Source organism: Gekko japonicus, unplaced genomic scaffold, assembly GCF_001447785.1.
Source record: "Gekko japonicus isolate JY-2015 unplaced genomic scaffold, Gekko_japonicus_V1.1 scaffold3893, whole genome shotgun sequence".
NCBI lineage: Eukaryota > Metazoa > Chordata > Lepidosauria > Squamata > Gekkonidae > Gekko > Gekko japonicus.
This window is the reverse complement of record NW_015176565.1, coordinates 69,049-88,098: the sequence shown is the minus strand read 5'-3', so window position 1 is coordinate 88,098 and position 19,050 is coordinate 69,049. Positions and strand designations below refer to the sequence as shown.

Sequence of the window (19,050 nt, the reverse complement as noted above, 5' to 3'; positions counted from 1 at the left end):
AGAGAACGGCAGATCTGTCCTCGCAGAGGAGGGAGAGCTCGTACCTGAATAAAACTTGGTCTTAAAAGTGCCACTGGACTGTTTTGGACCGGGGGGCTGGGGGGGGTGGACTCTGCAGCTTACCCAGCCTCTTCTTGCTCTGACTGAGGGCTGCTGGGAGCAGGGAGTGGGGCTTGTTGCATGTGCCCACCCCCTGGGCTCTTTACTGCCGGAGCTCCGCTCCTGTGCGCTCTTGCAGGAAATGACCCCTGGTTACCAACTCTGGATTGGGAAATTCCTGGAGTATTTGGGGTGGAGCCTTGGGAGGGTGGGGTAGGCGGAGGGGAAAGTAGCCTCCAAAGTAGCCATTTCCTCCAGGGAAACAGATCTCTGTAGGTCTGGAGATCAGTTTGAATTCTGGAAGATCTCCAGGTGGCAATTTGATCTGCATTGCAAACTACAGTCCTAGGCTACTCTTTCTCAGCCACAGAACTCTGAAACAAATTACCAGGGAAAAGCACTACAGGGTTGTTGTAATGTTAGCCCATTTCTCAGCCTCAGCTATATACTACCAGAGCACAAGGATCTTCACTATGTGACCGGAGGTAAGCTGCACAGCCATTTTGTGGCTGGCTTCACCTCCCGTGGCAGCCATTTTTTGGCGCGCCCACCATGTTGTGTCAGAATTCCAAAGGCACCTATAGGCTCACAAAGGTTGGGGACCCTGGTACTACGGGTTTGTACACTACTCTCTCATCCTTTTTTAAAAAATTATGAAGATGTTAACAGGTGTATCACAGTACAGGGTTATTTTAAGCCACTCTTAGCCTCAAAACTTCAAAAGGTGGGGATGGCAATTTGCAGTAATGAAGAAGAGATTGGATTTCTACCCCGCCCTTCACTACCCGAAGGAATCTCGGAGTGGCTTACAATCTCCTTTCCCTTCCCCTCCCCTCAACAGACACCCTGTGCGGTAGGTGGGGCTGAGAGACCTCTTTCAAGGACTGCTCTTGAGAGAACAGCTTTGAGAGAACTTGTGACTGACCCAAGGGTTCACCAGCAGCTGCATGTGGAGGAGTGGGGAATCAAATCCGGTTCTCCCAGGTTAGAGTCCACGCTCCTAACCACGACACCAAACTGGCTCTCAGACAGGTAAACCAGCCTCAGAACATTACAATATGGGAATGAGTGGACTACACTGCATAGTGGCCATTACCACCTTCTCAGCATCAGCCCCCTCCCCAAACCAGTGTCACATGGGAGGTAAAAACACTGGACTACACTGCAGGGCTGTCGTAAGCCACTTGATTACAGCTTCAAGCTACCCACCCATCTGCACTAAGGAGGCATTAGCGCAGGCAATGCTAGATGGGAAAGTCTGGGGGGAAATGCACACGCACCCCTCCATGAAATTTGTTTCTACACGTTTTTATTGGGGAGGGAAGACAAGAGGGGTGGATGCAGCAAGTCCTTGCAGCGACTTTTTTTTGGGGGGGAAATCCTGGCTTTCCACCGCAGTATTTCCCTTTGGGCACTTTTTGCCCCTCTTCAAGATTTCTTTGGAACCGAAAACAACCCGGAAATATTATATGCAAAACCCGCAGAAGACTCGCCCTCTATCCTACTACTCCTCGGTGCACGCAAGCCTCGGAGGCGTCGTTGCCCTCGTTGCTAGGTGACCGCCTCCTAACCCGGATGTAGGAGCCGAAAGCTTCCGGTTTGGGCAGTGAGGTTCCCTGGTCAAAGATGGCGGCCCCCTTGTGCGTTCAGCTTGAGTTCGGGTAAGGGAAGAGAAGAAAGGGGCTCGGGCCGGACGGGTGGAGGAGAATGGAAGGGAGGGAAGTGTTTGGGTGGGAGAGAATAAAGGGGTTCAGGATACCGGGGCGGGGAGTAGAATGAAAGGGATGACTGTGGTCCGGTTAGGCGTGTGGTCGAGCCAGCGAAGCTAGGATGGGGCGTGTTTTAAGGCGGAGAGAAGAGGACCCAGTAGTCTGAGGGTGTTCGGGAGTGTGGGATTCCTGGGATTGGTGGGGGTAAACTGGGAAGTTACTGTGATCCTTAGATCAAAGGATAATATATTTGCATGAAGTCTGGGTTTAAAGACTTCCCTGTGCTGAGTGATATTCACGCCGCAGTATTGGACCAGATTGCCTCCTATTGGGCTGAGCAATCTCTCAGCCTAGCCCGCCTCCTGTGAGAATAAAACTGTGAGAAAAGAACCACCAGCCTGAGTCCCTCGGAGGAATAGCATGATAACAACGGGGTAAATAGATTGAAGGGCAAAGCTCAGGTGATGGGAAACTATTGGGATCCAGAATTAGTTTTTGTGGGGGTGGGAGGGGGTGGTTTTATGTAGGAGTGTGTAAGGTTGGCAGGCTGTAATAGGATGGGGAAAGACTGGGGATGGGAAACAGCTGAACATGTAGGAAGAAAATGCCTTCTGTTGTGATATATAAAGCTCATGGGAGGACCTGGGGACCTAGTGTAGTCTAAGAAATAAAATGGGTGGCAGTATTTTTAGCAGTGTTTTTAGCATGGGTGGCAGTGTTTTAGGAGCAAAGGATGCAATAACTGAAGTGGGGGAGAAAGCAGCAGGTGAGGGACATTTCTAGCAGTACATTAGAACTCATATAATGACTCTTTTGAAAGAAGGGGCTTGAAAGGTGCCATTTAGAAAGAGAATCCATGTCAACAAGGGAAGAGTTACAAATTGGAAAAGGTTGTAGGCAGGTCGATTTAGCTTGGCCCACTGATGAGGATTTTATCATTCTATAATGTGATGATGGAACGAGAGTTTGGAATACTGAAGCAATGATTGTTTAGAAGGGCTGCTGTGAAAGACTTTAGGATGTAAATCTATATGCTGAAAGTGGCATGCTTATGAGTTACAGGATTTGGTTTGATTCAGGTGGGTAGCCGTGTTGGTCTGAAGCAGCAGAAAAAAGTTTGAGTTCAGTGGCACCTTTAAGACCAACAAAGTTTTATTCTAAGTGTAAGTTTTTGTGTGCTAGAACATAGGTCCATAATCCATTTTTAAAAAATATCATAGCTCAATGTAAGCATGCTTGAAGAATAAAGGAAAAGTAACTACATGTGCAGTAGTGCCTTTTTCACTTCTCAATAACAAAATCCTTTCACACACAGATTTTAGGGTTCAGAGATGTCAGATCAGAAACTATGATTTTCAGACAGAGAAATTCTGAAAAATCCATCACAGAAAATGTTAACATTGAAGTAGCTTTGATCCACCGTTCTCTTTGGGTCATTCATCTCAACAGAAGGGTCTCAGGAAGTGGTGGTTAGAAAATAGGATCATGTCCTAAGTGCCTATGGAATGGGAAAAGGCAGCTGATTCACCAGTGCAAAAGGGCTGCATGTCATTGGGCTATTCCAGTTTTGAGGTGCTGATTATTGTCCCCTTCCTCTAGTAAGATTTCAAGAGAAATAAAAATCTACCTGCTGTGCTTTTTGAAACACAACATCATTTACACATTTGGTTCTTGGTCTGGAGAGGTTGCTTTCTGCACTGAGTAATCTAAAATGTTTATGCTATTAAATGTTTCTTTAAAATACTAATTGTAATGATGGAGGGAGTGGGGGAAAATGCCTAAAAAGATGTCGATATATTTCTGAAAAATGAGGAGAGGCAGTTTTTTACACAGCAAGAATGCCGGTATTGCGTATCCCTCAGCTATCTATGTGTGTAAACTATAATATTTTATCTAGAAAGGGATTTAAATTCACTCTAGTCTCTTTAAATGTATATATATATTTAAATCGCCAGAGAGTTTTATGAATAAAAGATGAACAACACAACAATGAAAAAAGAACAAAATGTAAGCACCTGACACCATAGATGTTCTTAGCCATTCACTGTAAATTTATTAGTTTTTAAGGTACCTCAGGAATAAATATAAAGTAAGGCTACAAATTATTCTCTTCTGATGTTTAAACACAATACAACTATTAGTCCTAGAGTTTTTGTCCTTTGACTCTGCACCCCCCAAAAAAGCTTCCTCAGCTGGCCATTTCTTTTTGTGGTAAATGTGATAAGGGAACTAAAATGTCAGGCCTGGATGTAGGAAATCTCTGTCCAGCAGCCAGAATAATTGGGAGGCCATGCAAAAGTCATTTGCTCACACTTTATAGATCCAAGTATTCCATAATGATATAACAAAATGTTTTAAATGCTGGAAGTACTATATAAGTGTAAAATAATAACACTAGCTGTAGATCATGGTTCCTCTCAGCTTAACTTTAAACCTTTTTCCATAGGGGCAAAGTGACCTCCTTTCAGAGGAGGAATTTTAATCTTTTTTTCTTAGTAGTATATAGATAAAACCTCCAATGTATTGTGTCTGATTCTCTACTTAGTTCTTAACAACCTGGAGGCCTGCAAGGAATTATGGGAGGAAAAAACAATTTGGGAATTCCTCCACCCCAATAGCCTGCTCTGTAGGATTTGGTTAAGAATGTCCACTTGATTTCCCTTGGATTTTCAGTTGCTGTCAACATTCCAGGCCTCCTGAAGCATATTCAGTCCTTGTCAGGCGATCTTAGGGTGAGGTTTTCTTTTTCTTAATAACAAAGTTGATTTTTCATACATGGGGAATTCTGAGTAGCCCATTTTTGCTGCTTTACTGATCATAATGGGGTCCCAGACATTTTACTATTAGGAGAGATCTTTTTTAAAAAACTGTTAATTCTTCAGGATTAGAAGTAATATATTCTATCACATTACTACACCTAATACCGTAAATGATCCCATGGGATATTGGGTATCAACAATAAAAACATAACTTTTATTTCTTTAATTTGTGAACTGCTGGGCAGCTCTTCTTCACCTCCCAAATATTCTTGGTTTTTCTTATAAAAGTAATGCTAGTGGATTGACGTCTGTTGTGTTTTGGTAGACCCCAATCCCAACAACCTGCCAGGGTTTCTTAATTTATTTCCTTCCACTGAGCCTGCAACCTTTTCAGATAAACACCCCACCTGTGGTCGCCACTAAAATGGTCCTGACTTTCCAGAAGAGCAGAGTGTGTCAGTCCTTTCTCTCTCTTCTCCCTCCCGACCCCCCTTTCTTGGAAATGCCTAAATGAGTGCTCTATGTGTGTCCATTGCAGCTGAGTTTTCCCCCAGCTCGCATGTTACAGAAGGACCTTATCTCCCATCCTCGTATCTGGTGGTAACAAAGCGTGAGCTTGTTTTCATAGCAGGCGCCCTGAAGATGTCTCTTTCCTACAATTCCTGGGACTTGTTCTCTGTTGCATGAATCTCCAGATTTGTCTGACATTAATAACTGCTACTTCAGTTTTCAGATAACTGTGTTTTTGTGAGCTCGGCAGCACCCACGGAGCAATCTTTGGGAGACTGACTGTACATAAGTAGCATTGCAGTAAGCATTACAAAGGCACTGTTGTGCTCTCCCGTAGTACAGCCAAAACCCCTCTTTCACGTAGCTAGATTTAAAGGGACTGGGTCATCTGTTAATATCCCCCATTCATATTTTGATATTATTTCTCTCTGCGCTCACATATTTTAATAAGGCAATTTGTGGACTAATATTGATGCCAAAGGGCAGGATATCGATAAAGTCATAATCAAACTCTGCTCCTGAAATCTTGCCCTCGTGGCTCTCTACGGATCTCAGCTGTGTGTCTGAAGTCAGTGGTTACTGGAGCCTCCGCTGCGATTGACTTCATGGGTATTATAGCACTGGAAAAAGTGCAGAAAAGGGCAACTAGAATGATAAAAGGGTTGGAACACTTTCCCTATGAAGAAAGGTTAAAGCGCTTGGGGCTCTTTAGCTTGGAGAAACAACGGCTGAGGGGTGACATGATCGAAGTTTACAAGATCATGCATGGGATAGAGCAGGTAGGGAAATACTTTTCTCCCTTTCTCACAATACAAGAACTTACGGACACTCAATGAAATTGCTGAGCAGTCGGGTTAGAAAGGATAAAAGGAAGTACTTGTTCACCTGAAGAGTGGTTAACACATGGAATTCACTGCCACAGGAGTTACAAGCACAGATGGCTTCAAGAGGGACTTGGATAAACATGGAGCAGAGGTCCATCGGTGGCTGTTAGCCACAAGATATAGATAGGAACTCTCGGTCTGGGGCAAGGGATGCACTGTATTCGGGGGGTGGGGGCATTGGCCTGATCCACCATTGGCTTCTCTTATGCTGTTATGGTTGGAAACTATTTCTAACCAGGCAGTCTATGTTCCCTCCTCCTTAGCTCTAATAGAACTTTCTGATTTATGAGCAACTATTAGGGAGCATCCATCAGGAGAGGTCCATCTGTGGCTATTAGCCACAAGGTATAGATAGGAACTCTCAGTCTGGGGCAAGTGATGCTCTGTATTCTTGGTGCTTGGGGGGGGGCAACAGTGGGAGGGCTTCTAGTGTCCTGGCCCCACTGATTGGGCCTCCTGATGGCACCTGGTATTTTTGGCCACTGTGTGACAGAGTGTTGGACTGGATGGGTCACTGGCCTAATCCAACATTGGCTTCTCTTATATTCTTATGTTCACTGAAGATTTCTCCTTATTGGACTCGGGCACAAAGCACACCCCATAACCAAGTGCCGGTCAAGTTGAGTGCCTGCAGCCTTCCCTGCCTTCCCAGGGTTTTGTGGTGACAAAGTGAAGGGCGACTGATGCACCCCATCCTGAGCTGCTTGGAAGGAAGATCGGATAATGAATACCGAGTGGGAAGGCATGTCATGCCTAGTGTTTGGGCTCATCTCAGAAGGGGGTGACAGGGACACTAGCTGAGCTGTTGTTTTTTTACTTTAAATGTTTAAGCTTTTCTGTGATTTGTCTTGGCGAAAGATCATAGCTTGGCTTTCGTCTGCATTTCAGAGGTGGAGCGGAACTCTTGTTCGATGGCGTAAGGAAGCACCAAGTGACTTTGCCCATCCAGCCTGGACCTTGTGAGTATTTGAGGGTGTCCTTTTATTCCCCAGCTTTGGTCCCGTAGACAGGACATGGCGCAAAATCAGTTACAGCGTTGTTTATATGGTGCCATTGATGCATATGGTGCTTTATAGAGAGCAGGGAGATCGATCTCTGCCCTGGGGTGCCTGCAGTCTGACATTTTATACAAGAAGGAGGTTAGGGAGGAGAAATCAGCATTCGCTCTGTTGCAATCAGACGTGCTGCTTGGACTTAGGTTCTGGAAGACGCTAGGAAGCTGTGCCAAAGATGTCACGGAAAACGTAAGCTTTGAGGAGGAGGGATATTCAAAGGGAATGAGAGGGGTGGCATTGTGCAGGGTGTTCTGAAAAGTTTCAGGCGATGGGAGAGAAAGGGCAGAGCCATGGACAGGTCCCAGAGCCTTTTGGATGCTGCAGATGGTAGAACTGGACGTTTGAAGGTTGTGGGCAGATACATTCCAAATTATCTATACGCCTAATAGCCAATGCTCCCTCTAAGCTGTGGCGTCTTGGGAGCAAAAATTCTACTTTGTGAGCTACTGGCATTAAAGTTGTGAGCGAGCAGTTTGGCCGCTGCATCAGTCAGTTTGCTCTGGAGCCACCCTTCCTGAGCTAAGACAAAAATGTGTGAGCGGGAGGCTAAAAAACTCTGAGCAAGCTCACACTAACTCAGCTTAGAGGGGAGAACATTACTAATAGCTCTGTGGGGCTCCCATCTGTGTATATCTGAGAAGTGAGCCTGCGCCCTGGCCTACAACTTACAGCCGGTGCCCACCACACACATAATTTGATCAACTGAGCTGGTGTGAGTATACCACCATGACGGCTACCTAAGGAATACTGTTTAATTTTGAAACCCCTGCTCTCGCATTTTACTTTACTTGAATATTGTTCCAGCACTTTAGGATAACTAATATTTAATTGTTATGCTGTTTTATGAATGAGCTTAACAGTATTTATATATGTATTTTACATAAGCCACACTGAGCCTGCTTCAGCGGGGATGGTGGGGTATAAATTGAATGAATGAATGAATGAATGAATGAATTCTAAATCTGCAGATCAGGGCCACGCGGACATTAGACAGATTTTCCAGCACACTTGGAGGACCTCCCAGGTTTGCAGAAAAATCTGAAATCTAAAACAAAACAAAACACCAACCCCACACAACAACAATTTTGGGGAGCTTTGGATTCCTTCCCAAATAAAAAAGTGTTGTCTGTGCATGTGCAGAGTGCACTTACCTTTAATCTTCAGAGCTGGCAGAGAAAACTGGGGACCACTCTGGGCCTGGTTGCAACAGATGCTGGGAGCCGCTTGCAGACAGCGCTGCCGCTGCAGCTGGGCTCAGGAGTAGGTGGGTGGGTGGGGCCTGCAGCTGTGTCAGGCTTGGCGATGAGGGTGGAGGCGGGATTCCCCCACCCTGCAGAGGTCTCACAGCCCCCCCACCACTTGTTATCTGAATAATGCCAACAGCATGCATAGTGCTTTACCTGGAGATGGGTCTCTTCCCCCAAAGGAGCTTTCAGCCAAAGAGCTGAGTCGGGGGAGGCTTTAAAGGGTGGCGGAGACAGGGAAGAGAAGACAAAAGGAAACGAAAGACGCACCTTTCACACAGGTGGGTGGCCGTGTTGGCCTGAAGCAACAGAACAAAGTTCAAAGCCAGTGGCACCTTTAAGACCGACAAGTTTAATTCTGGGGATAAGCTTTCGTGTGCAGGCCCTCTCACCCACGTTTCTGAGCCAGCAGGCAAAAATGGCTTGTGTGGCAGCACTGTGGCTGCGGGATATGCTGTTCAGGCACATCATCCTTATGAGTTTAAAGAAGAAGTTGAAAAATGCAACTTATTCCTCCTGCTTTAGATGAACTTAACCTCTGCTCTAACGTCGTTCTGCTGGATAGTTTCAGGCTTGGGTACAGTTTGAATGCGAGGTGTGAGCCTTGCTTGAATAAACCTTTGTTCATTCACATTTTTAAAATTTGAAATAGCCCAAATAAACCTTTGTTGGTCTTGAAAGGTGCCACGGGACTCTAAATTTGTTCTACTGCTTCAGACCAACACGGCTGACCCCCTGGAACAGTCTTAAGAAGAAGAGAAGAGATTGGATTTATACCCCGCCCTTCACTACCCGAAGGTGTCTCAGAGTGGCTTACAAACTCCTTTCCCTTCCCCTCCCCGCAACAGACACCCTGTGAGGTAGGTGGGGCTGAGAGAGCTCTTGACAGAAACGGCTCTTTTTCAAGGACAGCTCTTGTCAGAACTACGGCTTGCCCAAGGTCATCCAGCCAGGTGCAAGTGGAGGAGTGGGGAATCAAACCCGATTCTCCCAGATTAGAGTCCGCGCACTTAACCACTGCACCAAACCTAATGCGAGAAAGGGACTGAACACTGTGGGCGGGGTCCCATAGAACCACTTTGCTAACTGGCGCATCCCTCTGGAGCAAGAAGCTGCCTGTCCTTGTGTCCAAGGAAAGCGCCACTGTGTATGGAACAGATCCATGGGATGAGAACCATTTTAAGGGAGGAGGTGAAGGAAAAAAATAAATGAACACAGGTTGGGGAGGGAAGGGACCGAGCGCTTGCCAAAAGCCACGTTACGGCTGAGGTTTGGGAGAGGGGAGAGCAGGCTGCCCCACGCCTCCGTCTCAGTCCTGCACCGCCTCAGCAGGACCCCTCCCCTTAACCCCAGGGAAGAGCTAAATTGGCGGAGAAGTCAGCTTACTTTCAAATTGGCGGAGAAGTCAGCTTACTTCCCGAGCCTCTAGGAGGCAATTAGGGGACAATGGGGCGCAAAAGGGAAACCCGCAATTAGGGATGATGAGAAGACGCTCATCGATGCCCTTCTGGAAATGAGAGCAGCGTGGCTTTTGCCCCGACTCAACAGGGGAGCAGGCTGCTGGCGGCGGAGGGCCGCTGAATCCGAACCTGTGGTCTCTCGGCCTGCCCGCCTCCTCCTTCTGTGCCCCCCCCCCACAATGCGGAGGTTAGTCAGCGGCCCTGATGTGAGAGCTTCACCCACTCCCTTGTGCATGGAAAGTGAGCCAGGCATAGTTTTAACCCTTTCCGTGGCGACTGAGCTCTTGGCAGGGAGCTGCTAACAGCGGGTTTGTTTTCTCCCTCCCACGTCTGTTCAGCCCCGTGCATGGAACTTGTCTGTCCGCAGCCATTGTAACATCTGCTTAGTGGCGATGGGATGCTAGGCACTGGGCAGAACCCTCAGCCCTGTTTCTCTGCTTCCCTCTCCCCCTCTCTCCCTCCCTCCGTGGCCAGAGGGTTTGTAGTGCACTCCCTGGGCAGGGGTTGAGGGAGTGGATAACAAGCAAGCTTGTGGGGAGGGGGAGGCGAGTCCTTGATTGGTGTAAGCAAACCTGGGTGTGGGACGGACACTCTGTCCAGCTGTTCCTGATCTGGAGGACTGGCAGGTACCCTCTGAACGTCCTTGCCAGCCTGTAGTTGTCCCTTCTGTCCCGCTTCTCCCGAAGCTGAGAATGATCACTCGCTGCTGATGAAATCCGATGTGGCGAATGCTGTTGTTGGAGGCACGCAACGCTCCCTCTAGGCTGTGGAGTCTCGTGAGAAGAAATTCTACTTCGTGAGCTACTGGCATTAAACTTGTGAGCGAGCAGTTTGGCTGCTGCATAAACCAGTTTGCTCTGGAGCCCTCCTTCCTGAGCTGAGACACAAATGTGTGAGCCAGAGGCTAAAAAACTGTGAGCTAGCTCACTCTAACGCAGCTTAGAGGGAACGCTGGAGGCATGCCTCCTGGTGCCTGGAGTCGCTTGCTCTCCCCTCTCCCACCTCAAGCGTTTGGTGTAGTGGTTACGTGCAGGGACTCTAATCTGGGAGAGCCAGGTTTGATTCCCCACTCGTCCACTTGCGCTCTGGCTGGATGACCTTGGGCAAGCCGTAGCTCTGATAAGAGCTGTTCTTGGGGGAAAAAAGCAGTTTCTGTCAAGAGCTCTCTCAGTCCCGCCTACCTCACAGGGTGTCTATTGTGGGGAGGGGAAGGGAAAGGAGTTTGTAAGCCGCTCTGAGACACCTTTGGGTAGTGAAGGTAAAGGTAAAGGTTCCCTTGCTCGAAAGCCAGTCGAATCCGACTCTAGGGTTGCGGTGCTCATCTCCGTTTCAAAGCCGAAGAGCCAGCGCTGTCCGAAGACATTTTCATGGTCATGTGGCCGGCATGACTAAACACCAAGGCGCACGGAACACTGGGTACTGAAGGGCGGGGTATAAATCCAATCTCTTCTTCATTTTATTGCAGCACTTTGTTTCCAGGATCTCCCTTGATCATGCTTCTCTGGCAAAGCCTCCCTGCGCCAGCCTCTCCTCTCCTCTGCTCTCAGACTCATCTGTGCTGATCGTTTTGTCTTTCTCCAGCATCTGCCTCTTTCAAGGGACTTTCATAGATACCTTCCTTGCACACGCTTGCCAGTGGAATACTCAGTAGCCACGTATTTGTGAACGGGCCCTCGGGCCCTGTTTGCGAGGCGCTTCGATGCAGCTTTATTCTTGAAGCTGTCGTTAGGAGTTACAACGGCTTCCAGGGGGTGATTACTGGGTTTGGGATGCTAATATCCTTCTTATACAGACCTCCAGCAACTGATCTTTTCCGGGGACACAGAGAGGAGGTTATCTCCCTCCCAAGGGGAAATGCACGGCTTCTCAAATGCAACATCCTTGTCGTTCCCTGACTCTCTCAACAAACTAATATGGGGGAGGGGGGCATTCCCAGGGAAAAAAGAGAAGGCAGCATGACAGAGGGAGTCTGGACCTTGTGAAGAACGTCTCTCCGAAGCCCTTCCAGATGCCACTGCTTCTGGACAGGATTCTCAAACTTTGACTGTAGTAGGCCTTTCCAACTGGTTCAGAAAAATTGGGGGTGGGGGAGGCAGGGGCACAAATTTTTGGAAGTCACATCTTATAAGGAAAATATAATTACAATGTTTTATAGATGGTATTGGTCCCCAGATAGAATTTCTAAATGTTCAGCAAAAATATCAAAGAATTGTTGGCAATGTAAATCTAATGTGGGGACATTCTATCATATGTGGTGGAAATGTGAAAAAATAGCCAAGTTTTGGAAAGAGGTAAAAAAACCTGATAATGAACATGTTGGAAATCAATTTGAATTTAGCACCTGAAACCTTCTTGTTAAATATTATGCCTAATAGTGTTGAAAAAAATGATGTATTTATGCTAACTTACATAGTAACCTCAGCCAGAATTATATTGGCAAAATATTGGAAAACAGATAGAATCCCTTTAATAGAAGAGGTAGTATATAAATTGTTAGATATTGCAGAAATGGAAAAATTAACAATGTTGTTACATGGTAAAGATGAAAATGAATTCTAAAAAACAATGGTCAAGAGTATATATATACATATACATATATATACATAAAAAACCAAAAATTTTGTTAAAAGACTCCAACGATATGTATTTGACTATGTACAAGGTTATCTGTGGTGAAAAAACTATAGATAAAATATATATAAAATTTTTGGGAGGTTCCAGCCCCCCCCCCCATGACTTGTGGACCTGGACAAATCAAGCGAATTACTTTCATATGATAGGTCAAGACGGGCAGCCGTGTTAGTCTGTCTGTAGCGGTAGAAAAGCGCCAGAGCTCAGGAGCACGTGAAAGGCTCACAAAACCGGTGGGGCAGGGAAAGCGCTTTCGTGAGTCACTCACTGCTCACTTCTTCAGAGGCAGCTGGAACGAGTCCCCCAACAGCAGATCTTTCGGGGGTTTTGGCCAAGCTATGGGGTGGGAAGCAGTGTTCCCTCTGAGCTGAGTCAGTGGCGCTAGCTCACAGTTTTTTAGCCTCCAGCTCACTCATTTTTGTCTTAGCTCAGGGAGGACGGCTCCGGAGCAAACTAATTTATGCAGTAGCCAAATCACTCGCTCACACACTTTAAGGCCAGTCGCTCACAAAGTAGAATTTTGGCTCACAGGACTCCAGAGCTTAGAGGGAACGTTGGAAGGAAGGCTCAGGGAGGGTGCAGTGTTGGAAGGGGGCTGGTGATATGGAAGGGTGGAATAGGACCCGAGGAAGAAGCAGAAGCTGGGAATTGGGGAGGGGGAGGGGGAGGAGCGTGGCTCGTCATCTCCTGAACTCAGCTCATTGTCTACCCCTCTACTGGATACCCTTCCTATTTCCCCCTCTTCCTTCCCCCCCCCCCCCCCCCGCCTTGTTTGCAGCCATGAGGCCACGGTGCTGAAGGTGGCTGTAGAGTGCGTGCTGGGGGTGGGGTGGAGGGGTTGCTTGCTTGTGGGTAGGAGGTCCGTAGCCCTTTAAACTGTTCAGCATTCGGTTCACACGGTTCACGGTGCCAGCTGTTCCTTTCTCTTCTGCCTTGCCCTCCCTTGCAGGAACTGTTTGCTGAGCCCGGAGCTCCTGTGTAAAATTGCTTTTCAAAAGAGCCACTTTCTGCTTAATTAAACAATGAACCCGCCCCCGTCCCTCTACACATCTGTAAAGCCCCTTCTGCGGACTCTTTATCCCACAAACTGCTCCATTCTTAGCGCCTTTCATTTGTAAATCTCCCCCCCCCTTGCCAATCCTCCTCTCCCTTCCCTTTCTCCCCCACCTTTTCAGATGTAGCTGAGCAGTGTGTTTGAATCTAGCTGAAGGAGGACGGAGGAGATCGGGTTAATGGGCCTTGCAGGCTGTGTGTGTATGTATTAACCAGAACTGCCACCGAGCTTGGCGTCATGGATCAGCTAGCCGGCTTATCCCGAACAGACCAGGATTGCCTTTAAAGCAAAAGTTCAAATCCTGCTGGACTTTTAAATAAAGTTATTTCAAATATTCCAGAGCCTACATTGGAACTTTCAGCCCCTGTCAAGCCTGGTTCCTTAAACTTTTCCAGCCATACTGAATGCCCACCTGGTTGCAAATGTCCAAAGAAAGAACTTCTATGACTTCGTGGTGGCATCCTGTGGCCCACATTGTTTGTAGGGTTCTAAGCCTCTTAAGTTTTACCTGCACCTGCCTGCAGTTTAGATGCTCATTTCTCTTTGGGCCTCCACTGGTGGATAAGGTGGCTTATTGTCCCTCCTTCCTTAAAAAATACCCAACTCTTTAAATGGTCAGCCCCCATCTCTGCATTATCTTCTCCAGTTGAAGTAAAAGAAGAGGTTGGATTTATACCCCGCGCTTCATTCCCAAAGGATTCTCAGAGCGGCTTACAAACTCCTTTCCCTTCCCCTCCCCACAACAGACACCCTGTGGGGTAGGTGGGGCTGAGAGAGCTCTTGACAGAAACTGCTCTTTTTCAAGAATAGCTCTTGTCAGAACTACGGCTTGCCCAAGGTCATCCAGCCAGGTGCAAGTGGAGGAGTGGGGAATCAAACCCGGTTGTCCCAGATTAGAGTCCGTGCACTTAACTACTACACCAAACTGCTCGATATCTACCCACTTCTTTTGCCGGTTTGTCGTGACACTTGTCTGTGACACCGAGGCGGGAAAAGGGTTTCAGAGTCTTGTATGGCATTTCTTGGACCTCAGATCACCAGCAGTTTAGGGTGATTCCGAAGCCCTGATTGCTTCTTCAAAGGCCTCCACTGAGTCACTTATGATTTGTGGTACCGAACAGGCACTATATGCAAAACGCCTCTCAGTATTTTACTTCTTTTTTTAAAAAAAATTTTTTAATCAATTCCAAAAATATCAAATGTATACATGTACATATACAATACAAATATAACATTAAAAAGTGTTACATTCAAATTTTAAAAACTACAAACCAGCATTTTCCCTCTGCATACTTTACCATTTACCAGTATTTTACTTCTTGAGTGTTTAGTATGGCTTTAATACCTTGAGCTGTTTTGGTTTAAGAGGAGAGGGGGACCAACAGTTTAAATTGAGAGCCAGGGTGGTGTAGTTGAGTCCAGCTAGGATCTGCAAGACCCAGGTTCAAATCCCCACCCTGCCATGGAAGTTCACCAGGTGACCTTGGGCCAGGCCCACCCTCTCAGCCTAACCTACCTCACAGGGCTGTTGGGTACATACAATGGAGGAGAGAAGAACGATGGAAGCTGCTTAGGGGAGAAACGCAAGATAGCAATGAATAAATGTAATTAGGGGTGTGTGTGGGGGGGGGTTAATGTAGTGCAAATTCTCATTTTAAAGAGGCTAGATTGTGTGCATGTATACTTAAGTGCTTCTGTTGGTCAATGGGTAACAGCAAAAAACTACTGTAATAAAGATGCTAAATAAATCGGAAATTAAAATGAACTTACGTATGCTTATGTATATATCTTATTGTAAAAGAAATATATAATATAAAGACATATAATTCAACAATTCTACTGAAGTCTGTATACTCGATTACAAAGGTAAGCACAATTTATGTGTTATCAAATCATCAAAGGATAGTTACGAAAAGAATCACAATATCACAGGATGGAGCAATGAATAAAGAACCACGAAGTCACTGAAAGCGGAATCATCACAGATGTATGCCAGGGCATACATTCACTCGTTTCGCAAAACTTCTTCAGTGAAACTGAAAAATTATACCATGTACAATCTTTCAATGCTCCATCCCGTGATATTGTGATTCTTTTCGTTACTATCCTTTGATTTAATAACACATAAACTGTACTCACCTTTGTAACTGAGTATATAGACTTCAGTAGAATTGTGAAATTACATGTCTTTATATTATATATTTCTTACACAATAAGATATGTAAATAAGCATTCATAAATTCATTTTAATCTCAGATTTATTACAGGGTGTTTATTTTGCTATCACTGGACCTTTATGGCACTGTAATCCTTCTTAGGCTAGGACAGTGGGTGGTAGCATTGAAGAACATCCCCCCGCCCCAATAACCGGAGATTTGTCTTCAACCCATCACCAGCTAAAAATTTTCCACACACTTTCAAGCCTCTCTTTGCAGTCTAGTGATGTGTTTTTTTCAAAATGAAAGCCAGGATTCTTGGAATGTTAGTTGGCAGCTGATACTGTATGTGTGAAGTGTTGTCAAGTCACAGACAACTTATGGCAGTGGTGGCGAACCTATGGCACGGGTGCCAGAGGCGGCACTCAGAGCCCTCTCTGTGGGCAGGCGTGCCATCGCCCCAGCCAGGCCCAGACCATCATTAAAGTGTGGAATTCTCTGCCAAATAATTATAAGTAAATGAAAGCATTTGGGATTCTTTTCCTTCCTTTGTTTGGATCATCTTAAGTTAGTGTATGGGTTGCTTTTTCTAAAGTAAAACCTCAGTATTCAGGTTAAATTGCCGTGTTGGCACTTTGCGATAAATAAGTGTGTTTTGGGTCGCAGTTTGGGCACTCGGTCTCTAAAAGGTTCGCCATCACTGACTTATGTCAACCCCATAGAGTTTTCAAGGCATGCGAGGTGGCTTGCCATTGCCTGCCTCTACATAGCAACCCGGGACTTCCTTGGTGGTCTCCCATCTGAGTACTGACCAGAGCTGACCCTGCTTGGCTTCCGGGTTCTGACGAGTTCGGCCCATCCGGGTCAGGGCCAGCCAGTGTCAATTTCTTGGAAATCACACTTCTGCGAATATAACATAAAAGCGAATTGGCCTTGAGATTTAAAAAAGAAAAGATTTTGGCTAAAGCATGGCACTGTTTTTCTTATATCGTGAAGTGACTGCGGTCTTGTTTGGGCAGTTGCTCTCCCTTCATCCGCTCGCTGGCCCTACAGAGTAGGCCTCTGCTTCCCATTTGCAAGTGGGCAGCAGGATTTGCGAGCCCCGTTCGCTCAAGGTGAAGTGTGTGATCATGGGGATCCGAACCCAGCTCTCCCCGCTCGCTAATCAAACAGGCCCTCCGCCCGAACTGTGAGTATGAATTTTAATTGCTCGCCGGGTCGGTTGTGTCGGGGCGGTGGGCGATGGCTTTGTCTCCTGGCTGGGCTCTGCATCTGTGCCTAAGGCCTTGCGGGGAGGGGAAAGGGGGGGGAGGCAGATATGAAATATGTCTTGTCCCAGAAGGCCGAGTCCCATTAGCATAACTTGCATACCATCTCCTTGACCGTGACAGATGCCGAACCACCGTTGGGTGGAAAAAGCATTTTGCCTATGTGTGCGTGCGTGTTCAGTCATTCCCCAGGGAGAGTCAAATGAGCAGAGCGTGGAGAAGGGTCCCAAGCTCAGAGCTTGCTTGTGCCCCCCCCCCATCAGCAGTCATTTATTTCAGGGACCCTCGCACATTTCCGGGGAGGTCCTATTGACTTCTTCCCTTTACCCCCTCCCCCCCCACAATCGTGCTTCTTTGTAATTTATATACAGGAGCCAACCATCAGACAGGGCGCAGGACAAAAACAGAACTGAATTGCCCTGCATGTCTTTCTTGTCCATCCTTCCCCCTGCATCCTGTTCCCCCTGCATCCTGTCCCCCCTGCTTCACTCATAATCCAGCTAGCTAGGTCGGACATTGAGCTGGCAGAGAGGGTGGGTTGTGGAGGCCTCTTGGTTTCAGGGCTGTCCTCTCCCCCACTCCCTCCCTCCCTCCCCTCCCTCCCCGCAGCTGAAGAATAAGTCATCTATCACTCAAACCCTCCTCTCATCTGTGTCGGTGGGAATAATGGAAGAGGCACAGCCAAAAAGAGGTCTGTGGTGGGGGGGGGGAAGGGGGTTTGTCAGGACTACTGGCCAGTGGCTGAGAATGTGGGTGGGGTGAGGCTTGGCCAGAGCCGGTGACCTCAGCAAATTGGAGTTGGGCCACGGTCAGCATGATAAATGATCTCATTCTCTTGGGGGGGGGGATGGAAGGCAGTGTCAAAAGCACGGTACCCCACGGGGAGGTGTCTGGGTAGAGCCGGCCGCCCGCTTACCAGCTCCACATACGTCTTATTTATTACCAGGTCTCTTGAGATGTAGAGGGGGCCAGTTCGTTTTTGTTTTTTTTCTCAACTGCCTTGCGTTTCTGAACCCTCCCCCTCCAAAACGCCACGTCCAAAATGAGATTGGTGACTCGGGTAATGTCTGACCCCACCGAGGGGGAATCTGTAGAAGTTTGGGTGTGTTACCTGGTAGGCAAGCAAACTGACTGGCGGTGTGAGCCGGGAGGTGGTGGTGGTGGGCACAACTGCAAGACCCTGCGTCTGGAGCTGGCGGCTGGCCCCGGGCTGTGCCAGGCTGTTCAAAAGGGCATACGGCTGGTACCGCATTGTCCTGGGGTTCCGCCCTCTTGGGCTGAACTCCTCCAAGCCCGCTGCACCGGCCGGAGCCCGAATCCCTGGTTCGGCAGGTGGTAGTGCGGAGGTGGTGATCTCAAGAGGTTCCTGCCTTGGCAGCCCTGTAGCTAGGGAATTCTTTGGGAGGGGGCCTCGGGGGGGGGGCGCCAGCTAGCGTAATTAAATGAAAGTACAGTGCAGGTGGTAAGTTGGAGCACTTTGGGGGCAGCCCAGCAGGGAGGGGGCCAGAAGAAACACTAGGGGGGCGGACCCCGTGGGCGCCATGTTAGGTATGGGCCAGGCAGAGGATTCGTCAGGTGAACAGGTCAGGAGCAGCCGTGGGCAGGCCGTGACTTTGCTACAAGCGGACAAATGGAGATCCAGGGTAGTGTAGTGGTTCAGAGTGAAGAAGAAGCGGAGATTGGATTTATACCCTGCCCTTCACTCGGGAGTCTCAAGAGTGGCTTACAATCTCCTTTCCCTTCCTCTCCCCACAACAGACCCCCTGTGAGGTAGGTCGGGCTGAGCAGGGCTATTTTTGGGCAGGAACGCACAGGAACGGAGTTCCGGCTGGCTTCAGAGTTGGCCACACCCACTACAGCCAAAACCTCTGCATACGTGGCTACAGAGGGGAAGGCCTGGAGAAAAACTCCGAGGCAGGTTGGCCATGGGGGGCGGCGGCTCTGGAAGGACTGGGGAGGCATTTAAATGCCTCCCCATGCATTCCCCAGCCTTTCCAAGGGCCGGCTTGCCCGGGCTTGCCAAGGATGGGTGTCATCCCTAATGTGCTAATGAGCTGGGCTGTCAGGGTGTGGCCTAATATGCGAATGAGTTTCTGCTGCTGGGTGTGGCCTATTATGCTAATGAGTTCCTGCTGGGCTTTTTCTACAAAAAAAAGCCCTGGGGCTGACTGAGGGCTCCTTCGAGGACTGCTCTTGAGAGAACAGCTCTGCGAGAACTTGT

At 47.8% G+C, this 19,050-nt stretch overlaps 1 protein-coding gene across 1 annotated transcript in view; it reads left to right on the top strand.

Moving 5' to 3' along the window:
* The first annotated feature begins 1,692 nt into the window (after window positions 1–1,692).
* Window positions 1,693–19,050, top strand: part of URM1 (ubiquitin related modifier 1) — a 45,468-nt gene continuing 28,110 nt past the window's right edge. The window contains exons 1-2 of the mRNA XM_015427494.1: window positions 1,693–1,760; window positions 6,850–6,920. Coding sequence (XP_015282980.1) covers window positions 1,726–1,760; window positions 6,850–6,920 — 106 coding nt within the window. The 5' untranslated portion in view covers window positions 1,693–1,725. The remainder of the gene's footprint in view (window positions 1,761–6,849; window positions 6,921–19,050) is intronic.